The sequence below is a fragment of the Schistocerca cancellata genome, chromosome 3 (genome assembly GCF_023864275.1).
Source record: "Schistocerca cancellata isolate TAMUIC-IGC-003103 chromosome 3, iqSchCanc2.1, whole genome shotgun sequence".
NCBI classification, from domain to species: domain Eukaryota; kingdom Metazoa; phylum Arthropoda; class Insecta; order Orthoptera; family Acrididae; genus Schistocerca; species Schistocerca cancellata.
This window is the reverse complement of record NC_064628.1, coordinates 441,030,464-441,048,211: the sequence shown is the minus strand read 5'-3', so window position 1 is coordinate 441,048,211 and position 17,748 is coordinate 441,030,464. Positions and strand designations below refer to the sequence as shown.

The 17,748-nt window shown below is 41.1% G+C and overlaps 2 protein-coding genes across 2 annotated transcripts in view; one reads left to right on the top strand and one right to left on the bottom strand.

Moving 5' to 3' along the window:
* Nucleotides 1–17,748, top strand: part of LOC126176357 (LIM domain only protein 3-like) — a 1,143,263-nt gene that overhangs the window by 834,874 nt on the left and 290,641 nt on the right. The gene's annotated exons all lie outside the window — the stretch shown is intronic.
* On the bottom strand, nucleotides 2,035–6,806 carry LOC126175196 (RNA-binding protein 12-like). Its single transcript, XM_049921795.1, has 2 exons — nucleotides 6,730–6,806; nucleotides 2,035–2,533 (listed from the first exon to the last, which is right to left on the bottom strand). Exons 1-2 carry the CDS (start codon nucleotides 6,742–6,744, stop codon nucleotides 2,093–2,095), a joined length of 456 nt encoding a protein of 151 aa, XP_049777752.1. The 5' UTR covers nucleotides 6,745–6,806; the 3' UTR covers nucleotides 2,035–2,092.

The window sequence follows — 17,748 nt, the reverse complement described above, 5'->3', positions numbered from 1 at the left end:
CGACCCCCAAATACGGTAATGCGAATGCTTCATATCTTTTCTTGCTTCCATTCTATTATCTCGTTTGATGTTACATAACTGGCAACCCTGTGCACACACCAACAACATTCTTAGCCCAGAAAATGGCGATCAGACAGACGCACCCCGTCACTTCGTGAAGGTCGTTGTTCAGGTGTCTCGAAATTCTAACTCAACTAGCCCTGTCATATTACTAGCAACTGAGGATTTCAAGATCAACAGCATGGGACTTGTTGTTGACCATATTGACACATGAAGAAGAAACTTCATATTCATTGAGTGAGTTCTAGACGGGAAAACAATACGTACCTGAATAACAGTTGGCATTGAACAGGCAGCTATGGACTTTTGGCATTTTTTGTTTTCAAAAGGCTTCCAACAGAACTGAAGAAAATGGGTGCTTAACTCCCATTATTCAAATTCAAGTCAAAAGGCTTTCTTGTGACTCACTCCTGTTCTATAAAAGAGTTGCTCGCAGTAGTTGATAACATTTCTCTGTAATGTGTTATTTATTCGTATACTCTCTCATATTTTTTCGTGTCTCATTAATTATTTAGCTATTTTGTTCCTAAATTTTCTAATCTGCAGTCAGTACTAATTCCATGACCAAGTACCTTTAGATTGCAGTGCCCCATTGAACCCTATAGTGAGTAAAAAAATAAAATAAATATTTGTACCTCAAGCGTTAATTTATGATAACTGACGGACACCGGTCACGTAATAAATATTTTAACAGAAGTTTCGGTGGTCTATATATTACTGGTCATCGCCTATTACGTTATTAGTTTGCGTTGTTTGTTGGTTGTTCGTCAAAGAGAAACTCAGCAGAATTAGGTGGTGCCTATCTGGAGTTTTGAACCCGTTTCAGTGCCGGTGTGTGTTAGACGTGCTGTTAAACAATAATAATAAAAAAAAGGTACGTGGCAAAATGGCTTACGTAAGCTGTGAAATAAGCTTATCTAAAAGCAGAGATCATTCTCTAGATTGTTCTTCGTTTGTACATTGGTACTGTGGTGATTTCTTCTTCAGTGGTGGTTACCTGTTTAACTGCTAAGTTTCAGGTCTTTGGACTGTAGCGTTACAATACGTGAGAGGACTCGGACGTTAATCGTTGTATCCAAGTACTTATGTGAAAAACAATGTGTCTGATAGATCTGTGCTAACAACGATTCTAGAAGGTGGAATAAATTTTGACAAAGCGAAAAATAGAAAAATAGTCAACCTGAGTCGCGGGTCCTAATGGAAGTGAGCAACAGAAACAAAGTAACTGCGAAGTAACTTCTTCAATTTGTGTTCCAGTTGAAAAGTACTTGTCATCGCATGTAAAAAAAATTCATATCTCTTCCTTACACCAAATACGCCGATTATTTCCTGGTCTGTCCTTTGCTGCAAGTTTCAAAAACACTAGCTCAGGGTACCTTTATCTGTTTTTAAGATTTCTTTCAATATCCTACTATCCTCTCTCATACCCTTCAAACATTTTTGTCTGGCTTGGTGCTATATAGCACCGTTTGTCACTTTTCAGCAGGCTGCTCGAGATACTCGTATATCGGATTCACAACACAACTATCTTCTTTATGTCACTTTCTGGATCATTGAACCGGAAGCAGTACGAATCATTATATTATTGAGCAATTTTGTTGAAACCATGAGCAACCATGTGTGAAGGACAGGGATTCTCAGTCTTCTCTTCCTCATTTAGACTTCAACGCCTCAACTACTGTGACATCACTCTCTCTCTCTCTCTCTCTCTCTCTCTCTCTCTCTCTCTTTCTCTCTCACTGGTTAATATTATAATACCGTAAATATCGCTTCAAGTAAACGACCGTATCTGTTGATAATAGTGTAGCGTTTGTATAATGTTGTCTTAAAAATAGAATTTTGTTTCAGTAATAAAAGTTTTAAAAACATTGTGTGTGTACGAAGAAATATAAAATTGACCATTATAGATAGGGAATTTAACTCGGTTGGAAGGTGGTCATATTTACCAAGTATCGTATCAGTGAACATGAAAGATTGCAGATTGTAGCTCTTTAATGCATCGCAGGAAAATTCAAGGCGTCATACAGGCATATCAATCCCTTTCTCTTGACTCGCTACTGTTAGAGTCGTCTCGTTCCCCGGAGTTACGGAGAGGTCTGTTGAAGCCAATGTCTTGGAAGCCGTTTCCTGGGAACCGACCGCCAAAGCCGCCGTTGCCAGGAAGCTGCTGACCGAAGCCATTGCTACCCGGGAATGGCTGACCGAAGCCGTTGTTACCAGGATATTGCTGACCGAAGCCGTTGCTGCTAGGGTACTGCTGACCGAAGCCATTGCTCGGGAATCCAGCGCCGAAGCTTGGGTAACCCTGTCCGAAACCAGACCCCGGCAAGGCCTGACTCAGTCCTCCATTCACAGGAAATCCAGAGACGAAGCCACCATTTCCAGGGACCCCGGAGTTGATACCAGCATTTCCCGGACGACCATTTGGTCGGCGAGGGAGTGCACAAGCGACTGCCAATACCGCGGCCAGGACCTGCGTAGAGGATGAAACATCTCCATGAAAGCATACACTCAACTCCAGAATACACAAGATGATCCAAAAAGTCGTGTCCCATAGCAAAAGTATACATTGGTGATTTGATAGTCTTGACCCAAAGGACGAAGTCGTATTCAGGTATATAAGAGGAATGGTAATTCGAAGCAAAAGAAGTATAGTGAACATGGCATTTATATCTAAAGAGCTATGAGTTCTTCTTCACCTTCGATACTGTGAAACAAATATCTTCTTCTGCAAGCTCTTTGCTTTCCATATTTTGACAATGTGTAGTACAGACTAAAACAAGGAAAAAATATCCGGCAAACATTGGTTCGAATGTGTATACCTTCAGAGTTATGAACACTTGTTCATCTTCGTTACTGTGAAACACGCTTCTTCCACTAAATAAATGCTCGTATGTCTTAAGTTACCCACTTTAGAGCACATGCCTACTGACATTTTTTCTTTGTTTTGGTCCATATTACCTCCTCCCAAAATATGGAAATTAAAGAGTCTTCAATAGTATAGATTCATTTCATAACATCGAAAATGAATCAGTCCTCGTAGCTCTTAAGGTATGAATTTTAGAGCCCGTGTTTATTCAGACTATTTCGCTTCGAATGATAGTTCCTGTCGCATCGCTGAACAAGACTTCGTCCTATGTGCCAAGACTATTGTATCACCAATGTAGGCTTTGTCCTGAGTGAGAGGGATTTGTACTCAGGAATGAAGCAACAGGTAGCAAACAGAAGTGAAAGAATAATAAATAAATACATCCCAACTGTTGAGCCAACCTTTCGTAAAATTGCGGCATAACATACCGGGTGATCAAAAAGTCAGTATAAATTTGAAAAATTAATAAACCACGGAATAATGTAGATAGAGAGGTAAAAATTGACACACATGTTTGGAATGACATGGGGTTTTATTAGAAATAAAAAAAACACCCCATATTGCTAGAAGCGTGAAAGATCTCTTGCGCGAGTTGTTTGGTGATGATCGTGTGCTCAGCCGCCACTTCCGTCATGCTTGGCCTCCCAGGTCCCCAGACCTCAGTCCGTGCGATTATTGGCTTTGGGGTTACCTCAAGTCGCTAGTGTATCGCGATCGACCGACATCTCTAGGGATGCAGAAAGACAACATCTGATGCCAAAGCCTCGCCATAACTCCGAACATGCTTTACAGTGCTGTTCACAACATTATTCCTCGACTACAGCTATTGTTGAGGAATTATGGTGGACATATTGAGCATTTCCTGTAGAGAACATCATCTTTGCTTTGTCTTACTTTGTTATGCTAATTATTGCTATTCTGATCAGATGAAGCGCCATCTGTCGGATATTTTTTAACTATTGTATTTTTTTGGTTCTACTAAAACCCCATGTCATTCCAAGCATGTGTGTCAATTTGTACCTCTCTATCTAGGTTATTCCGTGATTTATTCAGTTTCCAAATTTATACTGACTTTTTGATCACCCGGTAGTTCAATAGCTCTACGAGGAGAGCAACGCTGCTTGTAGTAGCTGTTCAAAGGCACTGATCTGTGAATAAATGAAGTATTTCGTTATAGTCGAATGTAGCTCTTTTTTCACTCGTTAATCATATCGTTTTAGTACTAAACAACTTCACATACGTTTTTCATAATCTCCTCTACAATTTTTGAAGGAATGTTTTGCTGGCGGGTCCGTAGCTGATAAAGTATTTGTTTTGGAAACAGACTGCTTGCGGTTTTAATTCCTCTGGTCTCATCAGCAACCGTAGTAAACATCTTAGCTGCACTGTAGAGCCGATCTCATCGTGTATGTGGAGATGCATCTTTATAAAATGCCTTTATGAACTACGTAGTTTACGTCATTCTCAGCCAAGAAAAACGTCGCACACATTAGTTCATGGTAAGTACCCCTCCACTCCACTATAAATTCTGCCCTTTTTATTCTGTATACGTTAGTAGTCGTAGACGCTATACACGGCATCCACAAATGACTGTTTGCTCTTCGTCTACTTTGGCCCCATATACACTCTTTCACTTTGGTATATATGTATAGTACATTACTTACAATATTTTCGTTTAATGTTACCGGATCTAAGGATGTTCAGTACTTGAAGGAAACCGGTTGCCAATGTGAAGAAGTCTACAGTAGACAGTAAGAAAAAAATATTTCAGTGATTCAGCTGTCAGTTGTTGCCCCATTTGGCAGTATTTCAATCCCTCACAAAATAGAAAATGTTAGACCACTTCATGTGTTTATTTATGTAATTTCTTTCAGGCCATTATGTCTGTGAAGACTGGATAAGAGTAACAAATTTTATCCTCTTTGCATGTAGCAGCGGGAGATTCAGGGTGCGCAAAACAAAATTGGCCCGGAAAATATTTTCTTGCGTGGAATCGTCCCTTACTAATGGAAATCACAGAAGATGCTGGAAATGGCCGCCGTTAATATTACTGCACTGCTGTGCTCGATTTACCACTGTCACGTACTTGTAGCAATTCTGCCTGAGCGATAGCATTACAGCGTTTCAGTGTTCTGCTCATGTGTCACTTGATGGTAGAAATCTGCGAAGGACAGTACCTCTACTTATGGCATGTATGGGTTATAAAAATGGTATGTTATGACTTTGAATTTTAATTTGATGTAACTATGTTTTATTGTCAATTTTTTCGTTTGTTAAAGCAGTTGTTGTTTATGCCCTGTCTGTTGTGTTTATTTTAGCACCGATGATGACTGATATCATACGAAATCGATTTGCAACAAGATAAATAAATTATGTTTCCGTGACTGGTTGCTACATTCTTTATCATTTTCTATTTTCTGATGTTCGAACGCTTTTCGCATAATTACGGTTCTATTCGCTACAACGCTCCTTGCGCGTCATTTTGCCACTAATTTTTGCATTGCAGACTTTGATGAAAGTTTTGTCACAACAACAAACAAACAAAAATGGTTCAAATGGCTGTGAGCACTATGGGACTTAACATCTGTGGTCATCAGTCCCCTAGAACTTAGAACTACTTAAACCTAACTAACCTAAGGACATCACACACATCCATGCCCGAGGCAGGATTCGAACCTGCGACCGTAGCAGTCGCGTGGTTCCTGACTGAGCGCCTAGAACCGCTAGACCACCGCGGCCGGCCTTTGTCACAACACTCCCAGCCTTAAATTATAACGCAAACAGTTCCACACACGTTGTCATCGAATTGTGCATCACATAACACTCGACAATGAACACGCGTTGTTTTATTGTGATCGTCATTTTGTGCTGCATTCATATAGTCACTAAACACATTTTCTCCTCTCACTCATTCAAACGTAACGGTACATCGGAGTACTCAGGACAGAGTATGCGTGAAATGGGCATGTACAAACATGTGACAGCAATTTATTCGTACGTCGATTTCAGTTTCCAGCGGTTTTTGCGACGTGTTCTTCTCTTGTTCATTGACATGGATCAGTCCTAAATATTTTCGAGGCCAGTTTTATTTCGTCAGCCTGTAGAAGATTTTTAAAACGTAAATATTCCAACGACGGAATTGCCTCCAGTGAATAATTAGAAAATAATAAAGAAAACAAACCTAAAAAAAATCCATCAAAGATATTCACTATGTCTCGCTTACGTTTCAGAACGATATTCGGATGTATCAAATTCCATTCTTGTTGCATGTCTTACAACACAAACAGCATTTCGAAGTAGGTGCTGCAAGCAGAATCTTTGTTACTATGAGCGCTTTGTCTTATACTCGTTCTGTCTTCCGTAGTGGCCAACTACTTTAAACTGTAAATTCCAGGGTTAAACTGAAAGAAACCGCTCACTATAAAAAGTATCGATGGCGGTTTGTGGCTGTCCTATAAACTTCGTTAGAATAAGTTTAAGACGTCTAATGGGGCATGATGGTAGTCGTCTTTCCCTGAATTTGCGCGTAAAAGAAACAGGACTGTAAGTCTTAAAAATTGGTAATAATGTGTAATGTCTACGGGTTTTATACGTAAACGTAAATTCAGAACACGTTTGATTTTCCGAAAACGGCAGTGACTTCTAGAATGGTCTTAGGCACCAGAAACTTCTTTCCACAATAAGTATTTTCTCTTTTATGTGTTAATCGAAATTACCATAAACTCTGTCTCATGATATTTAGGTATTTTCTTAAAACACGCTCAAACATTCTTGGGCAAACGCGCCGCTGGGACACTTACCAGAAGAGTCCTCATGTTGCTGCGAGGCTGTTTCGTTTTTTCACACTAGTGGAGAATCGTTAAGCGAGCCTCATATACAATGCTCGCTCGTTTAGGATCCGTGTAACACCACTATGCGTGACATACGCGACAGTTGACCTTCGTTCATGCAACATTCTGTACCTCCAGCCTTACGGTACGACGCAGTGAACACAACAGTATTCTATTGGCACAAATAAAGCGTGTTTGATTGGTGCGCAGCTAAGTGGAAAATTCTGATAGTACCTGTGTATAATTAAGGCGTGTTTATTATCGTACTGACTAACACAGAAATTTTCGGAAGTAGTTTTCCGAGAATCTCTCTCTCATTAATGCTTCGTTCTGTCACTTAGAAGGAGATTAACTGCTACTTTCATAGAATAAGAAGTTACAATAAACGTCCTTCGGGTGTTACCGACCGGAATGAAATGACGCTCTTAATCTTGAGGAACGGAGTTCGAAGTCCCGTCAGGACATCCAGATTCAGGTCTCCGGCGGTGAATGCAAAGACAATGCCTTGATTTCTCTTGTAGATATTTTGTTTTCATTAATTCATTCACAGAATTCCATATAGAAATTCCGAAATTTGGAACTAGCCAAGATAGTGTAAGAAGTTGTTGCAAACTGCTTTAATAATTAACTGTCGTTAAACTACTACAAATTATTTGTGTTTACTCAAGCTAAAATTAAAATGGTTAGATTAACAGGAAACTCCGCTATTGCTTCTCCATCAGTTAAATAGTTTCGGTTGATGTATTATTGCTAATGTCTACGTCGCCATATTAATATTTACCGCAAGAAAACACGCAACTGGATGCCACTCGAACAGAAGCCTGTTTACAATGCTCATGTCTACTGATCATGCAGGGTAGGCCTATATGAATCTTCACTTCTTTGGTATAGTTAGTATGATAACACTGGTCTACAAAAAAATTAAAGTTGTCCCTATCTCTTCCGAAATAGTCAATTCCAACCAAATTGAGGTCGAAGAACAAGAATAAGACACCAGAAATTTTTTTGTTAGCTCCCGGTTGATTGAAATATATGGACCTTCTCCGTTTGATCTCTTTAATTATTCACCTGAGCGTTTCTGTTTGCTTTTTAGGCTTTAGTGCCTCAATCTGTAAAAACGGAACCTTTATAGGATCGCTTTGTTGTCCGTCTATGTATCTGTCCGTCTGCCCGACTAGTTAGAACCCTTTTTCTGAGGAACGTGCAGAAGTATCAAGTACAAATTCATGTCACATATTAATCTCTGTGATTCCTTGGCAGTGCGAAAATTTTAAGCTTCTACGGCAATGCATCAAAAAATACGGTCATTTATGTCACGTATTTTGATACTCGAATGTCATTCGTCAAAACCCGTAGATCTAGAGTCATGAAATTTGGCAAGGAGGAAGGTTTCACCGAAAAATTAAAAAAAATGCGATAATTGTTAATTTTAATTATATAACAAGAACAAATGTTTTAGTCATTTTTTGTCCGTCTGTCTGTCTGACCGGTTGTCAAGACCCCTTTTTCTCGGGAAGAGGTTGGCGTATCAAATTAAAATATATGTTACTTATTAGGGTCTATGCTCACTTGGCGGTGTAAAAAATTTAAGCTTTTAGGTCAATTCAATCAAAGATTCGAGCCTTTATGTCACTTATTTTGATACTCACAAATTCACTCTTCAATACCTGTTGAGTACTACCCGTTGACGTAGAATCGTGAAATTTGGCGAGAAGCAAGATTTCACTGTACAAAAGAGTAAAAATATCCGAAATTGTTAAAATGTAATTATGTCACATAAAAATATCTTTTTGTCATTAAAACATACATTGCAATCAACATCTGTCAAAAGCATAAAGGGCGGACATTACTGCATGCAAACATAAAATGTAAATATAGTCGTGTTTTAGTAAGTAAATAAAAATGTTTTATTAAATGTTCTGTATCTACATATATATGAACTAAAGTCCCCTGCTCGCTTCTTTTTATTTGTCCAGGATAGTCTAAGGAACCACTGTAGAGATTTTGATACCGTCTTGGAATTCCCGGCCCGATATATTGCCAGTATCAATATCGAAAACAGATAAAAATCGTTGAGATTCTGGATTCCCAGGATGGATACACTATAATATATTTATAATTAAGTTTGCACGGAATCCTCAGGTTTTTTTAATTTTCGTTTGTAATCTACTTTTGGGGCAACTCTTTTGGCATACCAACAACAGTCTTTAAGATTAGATGACATCCACTTGCCCCAATATGTTCTTCCCATAGCTGAAATGTCTTGAGCGAATCGCTCTCCATGCCCATCACTCATAGAGCCACAATTGCTTGAAAAGAAGTCCACATGTGAGTCCAAAAAGCGGATATTGAGCAACATATTACAGCCTACCTCTTGGTATGCCCTCGGAAGTTCATTTACAGCTAGACTGTAATTTTCAGCTCTTTGTTTCCCAAAGAAATTGTGAACAACATTTTTGAAGTTTTCCCAAACTGATTTACCTTTCCCTTCAATGACCGTACAAAATGTTTCATTCTTAAACAGTTCTCAAATCTGTGGTCCAACGAAGATTCCCTCTTTGCTCTTAGCATTGCTGGGATGTGGTAACTTTTGCTTCTAGATATTGAAGCTTTTCCTTCCCAATTCATCAATTTCACTAAACTCTGCACAAGTCCAAACTTAATGAGTGAAGGTGGCAATAAGACTTTGTCACGAAAAACTAAGAGAGTGTAGTGAATTCTCTTTATTCAAGGATCCATTATTTTCCTTTCAGGCCATATTTTTCGTGTGTAGTTTGATTTCCTGTGACGACTGTTACACTCGCAAAAGAAGCAGAAACACTTGGTTTATCCTAACTGCATTTCAAGTATGTTAGCAATAGACTCCAGATAGGCACATTTCTGCCATTGATGGACTTCATAATTTAATTTTTCAAGACGTAATTTTACACTTTCATAGCTCTCCTGCATATGTACACCGTGTTCTACCTGGAACAGACGGCTGTGGGTTTCTGTTGTAAAGCGAAACAGCTTGAAAGTTTAACTTAGAGAAGTCAATGAAAAGTCTCCAGTCCTCCATTCTTAAAGATGGCATCAGATCATTCACATCACTATATGCTACTAGATTGTTTTCCATTTCAAAGATGACGTTGTCTATTTTTCGATGTATACGTGCCGATAGTTTCACATATTTTGCCAGAAGAGTGCGCTGCTGAATCCTGGAGCCAAGGCGCTCGACCTTCCTTTTTCATAACTCTAGATTATAAATTAACCTTATGACGCCTAAAGGGGGGTGGGGTTCGTTGAACCCACCATTTTTTTATGTCCCCTGATTTTGCCCAAGTAACTTTCATACTATATATTCCCCTTGAGTTATTGTTTGTTGTCTATTTTATGAAACATTAGTGTCAATATATTTTATAGAAAATCCTGCTTTGAAAGAAAAAAATAAATAAACTTATTATGGTCCAACAAACACCCCCTCCTCCCCTTAGGCTTCCATGCTATAGAAAATTTCCCTTAGTAGTATTTCATATTTCTCATCTCTACAAAAATACAAGTTAGTTTCTTGTTGGTTGGTATTCTTGATATTCACAACATCGGTTTACTTTCAGAGGAAGTGATTGTTGATGTCAGTCAGCTGTTATTTATCTTGTAAACTTGTAGTGAGTTAGTGCAGTTCCCTACTGTTCACACCCAGAGTTAGAAATGACTAAAAGAATACGTGACTCGTCTTTAGAAAGAGTTCTGAATGAAATTTTAGATGAAGATTCTCTGGGAATTAAAGTGAATATGAGGATGGTGTTATGGAGTATGGAGTATGATTCAGATCTAGAAAGTGATGTGGATGTTAGAGAAGATGAAGAAAGCGCAGCTTCAGGCAGTGACCATCAGGATGTTGTTGTGGCCAAGTCTGGGAGAAGGTACGTAACCACAAAGCCTAGAATTCCTCTGAGGTTTGTTTCTAATATAATAAGAGAGCAGGCAGGAGTAACTCCAGCTGGTGTTTGCCATGCACTTGGAGAAGCATTGAAGTTACTTCTTACGCCTAACATCATGGATGTTATAGTAAAACATTCAAATGTAGAGGCAGTTAGGCGAAATGTTACTTTGACTAATGAGAAAGAATTGTATGCCTTTATAGGATTCCTGATACTTATTGGGGCAAATAAGGACAATTCTGTCAGTGTACACGATCTTTTGTCAGACCTAATGGGTTGGCCAGTTTACAAGGGTATTATGACAAGAGAACGTTTCAAGGAACTTATTGCAATCATAAGACTCGATGACAAAAGTACCCGCCAGCTAAGAATGAAGCAGACAAGTTCACAGCAATCCGTGATGTTTTCAACAAAGTGAATGATAGGTTTCCACTACTGTATAAACCAGGGGTCTACCTCACCACTGATGAGATGCTCAGCTTGTTTAGAGGGCGCTGGAACTAGTGAAATTGCAGGTAGAAGAAAGAAGTGCCGATGCAAGAGGCTTATCTAACCAAATTGTTCAATTAATGGAGACTATTCTACAAACGAAAATCAAAGAAGTGACAACAGAAGCACGTCAGCCTCCTGTAGGGAAAGGTCGGTGCCATATTTGTGCAAGAGAAGCTAAAACGAAGAAGCAGAAGTACAACAATCTAAGTAAACCAAAACAGTATTGTGGACAGTGTCATAAACATGTGTGTAACACACTTTCAGAAAAAATTGTGTAGTGTGTCTCTTGCCTTTCAGTTGAGGACTCAGAGTAGTCTATTGTATATGAACACATCTGTATTTTTTATTGTAATACGTCAATTTTTTATTCACTCAATCCAAAATTTATAACAATTAACAACATTTGTAAACCGATGCCTTAGTTAAAATACATAAACCATTCTGAAAGTTGTAATTTTTCGTCAGTAAACCTCTTTAATACCTGTGGGTTCGCCGAACACCCCTCCCCCCACCACCCACTTAGGCATCCAAGTCAGAAAAAATGGTTTGGGCGTCCTAGGGTTAAATCATTAAGTTCTTGTTGAGAAGTTTTATGTGTCCTGTTGCTTGAGATCGATTGTGGTGTGTAATATGGATCTTGCTGTAAGGACTCACGATGACATCTTTATATTGAACTTTATCGGTTTACTTGCCGTGTTTATGTTTTATACACTACGGAGCTGCGCAAAGACCCCTGTACAGATTATCTCTCGTTTCTAACTTTTACAGACAAATGATTGACACTCAGGATCATTTAAAGAAACTGTCAGTACATGTAATCATTTAATAAATTTCCCGTTATATACTTTCACTTCGGCACAGCATTTCTAATTTCATTTTAAAAATGTGACTCACTCTTGAGTTATTTCAGGTAGTAAGATGCTACACTAGAAAAGTCATTGTTTTCCACTTTCTCAGAGACCGCTGTATGTCAGAAAACGTCCATCATACGGTCCGTAAATGGAGATGTATTTATTTTATTTTACTCTTTTGTAGCTATGTTTTTATTGTAGCCTTCAGTGCGAAGACTACTTTCGTACTGCTATACACTGAGCGAGGTGGCGCGGTGTTTAGCACACTGGACTCGCATTCGGGAGGACGACGGTTCAAACCTGCGTCCGGCCACCCTGATTTAAGTTTTCTGTGATTTCCCTAAATCGCTTCAGACAAATGCCGGGATGGTTCCTTTGAAAAGGCACGGCCGACTTCCTTCCCCATCCTTCCGTAATCCGAAGGGACGAATGACCTCGCTGTTTGGTCCCTTCCCCACAACCAACCAACCGTACTACTATACGAGCTACCAGATCTGCTCATGTCTTTTCATCGTTGTCCTTAATATTTTTTTTCAATCGATTCGTGTAAGACTGCTAAATGTCTCTCTCAAAAACATATCTTCAAAACAAAGTTATTGCAATTCACTGTTGTAATACATAGATTTTTTTCATTTCCTTGCCCAGTATTCAAGAGTATTTCACGTTCTATAGATTTTTTATCATATGTAGTTATTGCATAAGACGGCCAGTTACGTGCTTACTTTCATATTCTCGGTGTCCTCGTCTTGATATAAAATGCTTCTGTATACGCGTGTAGCTACTTAACGTCACCTGAAAAGCAAATGTTATTTGCTCGTTCGTGTTCGCGTGCGTTTCTTCATGAGTTGTATGAGGTGGATCAATATCATTCATCCATTCTGTTTCTTGCGAAATGTCGTGTTGACTTGACGTCTGTCTCGTTTCATCGAATAGATTAAATAGTGCCAATAGCGACAATAAGTATGGAAAAAGTTACACAAGTTGCATCTCTGGAATCGAATAGTTTGCTGACTTCAATGCCTAGAGATGTTTGTCGTACGATGAAAGACAACATAGATCATGTTGCGTGCACGTGTGTGCGTGTTTGCGCGCGCTTTTGTGTGTGTGTGTGTGTGTGTGTGTGTGTGTGTGTGTGTGTGTGTGTGTGTTTGTAAGAAAGAGAGAGGAGGGAGAAGAAACTAGAGGAGTAGCTAGGAAGCGTTGGAGGGAGGAAAGTAAAGAGAAGAAGGGGAAGTGAGACGGGAAACCGGAGAGCAGTGAGAGATTTAGCAAAATAGTATATATTATTTTGTTATTTATTTCTAAAGCTAATGATACAATTTTTCTAGTTCATCGTGAACATAACTAAATCTGAATTTTATCCGTTTAGCATACTGAATTTTAAATACTTTTCATGATTACGACGAAGACGTTTTTCCAATCCCTACTGCAGTGCCGTATGCTTTGTCGATAACTGTAATAACCTATGGCGGCGCTACGTCACATACGCAGCACTTAGCATTTCTGGGAGTATGATCTGAGTTTGAGATGGTAGTCAATTCGAGTTTCACAAAACTTTCAAACACCATTTTTTCATAACGAATGAAAACACTGCCGAATTTTTACCGAATACATTTAGCCTCTTTCAAATAAATAATCTGCACTGAAGTAACGAAACATTTCTGAAATAATAATTTCACTCGTCACGACGACCTTAACTTCAGATCATACGGTTTTGTTTATTTCATAAGTGAACTGTCTTTTCTGTCATCCCTGTCCTACAAATGAGCTCAGTTCTTGAAGATTTTGTACCAGAGTCATATGATGGCAGCATAACACGTTTTATATACTGATTTCCCCATAACAGAAATTTCAGTCTTTCGTCAGGAAATATCTGCGCCTGCACCATCATTGTACTCTGTCGTCATGTCTGCCACAGATGACTGCCTATCCTGGGTTACACAGCGGGGGATCCTCCGACCTGCACATTTTATGATTAGACGTGGACGTTGAGTACCAAACAGCCTACGCGTTATTCCACCATCCTTAATCACTTTCCACAGGTGATCACAACAGTGGTATGCAAACAGCTTCGCCGTTTCAGAGATTCTCCTCTCCTGCCGCAGCGCCACAACAATGGGCCCTTTGACAAAACCCCTTATATCCGTGGATTTCAGCATTTGCGGCCCATATCTCCGCTATTATGACAGCCCATTCGCCTCTCTTCCGCTTGTATTCTTTCCGCACTGCGTCACGTGCCCGCAACACTAGCAGGAGACATTCAACCTCGCGATGAGCAATGGTCAAAATGTTTTATCTCATCAGTGTACAGTAGACAGGTGCCCCTGAATCGAAGTTACGCTTATTAACTTCTACCTACATTGCTGAAAAACGAAAGCGATGATGACAATCCTGCAGAATGAAGTGTGCACCGGTAGCTGAGAGAGTTGTATCAAGAGGATAGTGTACGTAGGAATAAACGATGTTTTTTTGGTCGGCACTTCAGTCTAGTGACTGATTTTAGAATCACATAAAAGAATGCGCACTACAGTCTGCCATCAGCAGTTTCCGCCATTTTCAACGGTTGTTGTTAGACACGACGCTGTTTTGTGCACCATTTGTAAATATTTCGCGTTCTGTGCGTTTAGTACTACACTCCTGGAAATTGAAATAAGAACACCGTGAATTCATTGTCCCAGGAAGGGGAAACTTTATTGACACATTCCTGGGGTCAGATACATCACATGATCACACTGACAGAACCACAGGCACATAGACACAGGCAACAGAGCATGCACAATGTCGGCACTAGTACAGTGTATATCCAACTTTCGCAGCAATGCAGGCTGCTATTCTCCCATGGAGACGATCGTAGAGATGCTGGATGCAGTCCTGTGGAACGGCTTGCCATGCCATTTCCACCTGGCGCCTCAGTTGGACATGCGTTCGTGCTGGACGTGCAGACCGCGTGAGACGACGCTTCATCCAGTCCCAAACATGCTCAATGGGGGACAGATCCGGAGATCTTGCTGGCCAGGGTAGTTGACTTACACCTTCTAGAGCACGTTGGGTGGCACGGGATACATGCGGACGTGCATTGTCCTGTTGGAACAGCAAGTTCCCTTGCCGGTCTAGGAATGGTAGACCGATGGGTTCGATGACGGTTTGGATGTACCGTGCACTATTCAGTGTCCCCTCGACGATCACCAGTGGTGTACGGCCAGTGTAGGAGATCGCTCCCCACACCATGATGCCGGGTGTTGGCCCTGTGTGCCTCGGTCGTATGCAGTCCTGATTGTGGCGCTCACCTGCACGGCACCAAACACGCATACGACCATCATTGGCACCAAGGCAGAAGCGACTCTCATCGCTGAAGACGACACGTCTCCATTCGTCCCTCCATTCACGCCTGTCGCGACACCACTGGAGGCGGGCTACACGATGTTGGGGCGTGAGCGGAAGACGGCCTAACGGAGTGCGGGACCGTAGCCCAGCTTCATGGAGACGGTTGCGAATGGTCCTCGCCGATACCCCAGGAGCAACAGTGTCCCTAATTTGCTGGGAAGTGGCGGTGCGGTCCCCTACGGCACTGCATAGGATCCTACGGTCTTGGCGTGCATCCGTGCGTCGCTGCGGTCCGGTTCCAGGTCGACGGGCACGTGCACCTTCCGCCGACCACTGGCGACAACATCGATGTACTGTGGAGACCTCACGCCCCACGTGTTGAGCAATTCGGCGGTACGTCCACCCGGCCTCCCGCATGCCCACTATACGCCCTCGCTCAAAGTCCGTCAACTGCACATACGGTTCACGTCCACGCTGTCGCGGCATGCTACCAGTGTTAAAGACTGCGATGGAGCTCCGTATGCCACGGCAAAGTGGCTGACACTGACGGCGGCGGTGCACAAATGCTGCGCAGCTAGCGCCATTCGACGGCCAACACCGCGGTTCCTGGTGTGTCCGCTGTGCCGTGCGTGTGATCATTGCTTGTACAGCCCTCTCGCAGTGTCTGGAGCAAGTATGGTGGGTCTGACACACCGGTGTCAATGTGTTCTTTTTTCCATTTCCAGGAGTGTATATTACATATTTAAAATATTTGGAATGTGCTGTTAATCCTTCAGATACAGAATTTTATGGTGAGTAAACTGCAACACATTTTTAGATTTATGAAACGTATGGACATGAGGTTGAAGATTGAGTGGATACATCATGTAACTAACGACGAGGTGAAACTTACTGGCAGATTAAAACTGTGTGCCGGGCCGAAACTCGAACTCGGGACCTTTGCCTTTCGCGGCCGGGGCGTGAGTTGTGTCTGGTTAGCTCAGATGGGGCCGGTACGGTAGCTCAGCGTGTTCGGTCAGAGAGCTGGTTGGCCTCTGTAATAAAAAACTGAGTGAAAGGATCAACAACGAACATGAACGGATGTCATGTGACGTCCGCAACGACCGAACACAACGATCAACCATGAACAAAATGAAAAAAAAGATGGTAGAGCCCTTGCCCGCGAAAGGCAAAGGTCCCGAGTTCGAGTCCCGACCCGGCACACTGTTTTAATCTGCCAGGAAGTTTCATATCAGCGCACACTCCGATGCAGAGTGAAAATCTCATTTTGGTAATGACGAGGTGCTGAACAGAACTGGGGAGAAAAGAAATGTGTGGCACAATCTGATTATAAAAAGGGATCTGTTGATAGGACACATTCTGAGACATCAAGGGATCACAAATTTAGTATTGGAAGGAAATGTGGGGGGTAAAAATTGTAGAGAGAGACCAAGAGATGAATGCAGTAAGCAGTACATCATTATGTGGTTTGCAGTAGTTATTCGGAGATGAAAAGGCTTGCACAGAATAGAGTACCATGGACAGCGACATCAAACAGTGTTCGGACTGAAGGCCACAACAACAACAATATGGACAGTAAAGCCGTATTTCGTCGGCCGTGCGCCATCTTGTACCTTGAAACAGAAAATATTTTTCCATCGAACATGTGATACTTGCAAAATTCTTTACTGAACGATTTTCGCTGTGTTGAAAATGAAAATTTGTGTTAGTTTACAATAGCTTCAGTTTCAATACATATTTTACTTGTAACTGGTTTTTGATAACACTATTACTTAATTTGATTTCACTTACCGATTATTGGTGTGTAGCAGAGTAATATACGGTTAAATACGATACTGACAAGATTCCCTCGATTGCAACGATTTGAAATTACAGTAAAATATTTGTTCCTACAAAAAAATGGTTCAGATGGCTCTGAGCACTATGGGACTCAACTTCTGAGGTCATTAGTCCCCTAGAACTTAGAACTAGTTAAACCTAACTAACCTAAGGACATCACAAACATCCATGCCCGAGGCAGGATTCGAACCTGCGACCGTAGCGGTCTTGCGGTTCCAGACTGCAGCGCCTTTAATCGCACGACCACTTCGGCCGGCTTTGTTCCTACATATAAGATAATATTGTACATGGAACATGTTTCCACGTTTGGAAAAATCCAAATTTTATGGAGAGATTTTTGTTCAAAAATGGCTCTGAGCACTATGGGACTCAACTGCTGTGGTCATAAGTCCCCTAGAACTTAGAACTACTTAAACCTAACTAACCTAAGGACAGCACACAACACCCAGCCATCACGAGGCAGAGAAAATCCCTGACCCCGCCGGGAATCGAACCCGGGAACCCGGGCGTGGGAAGCGAGAACGCTACCGCACGACCACGAGATGCGGGCGAGAGATTTTTGT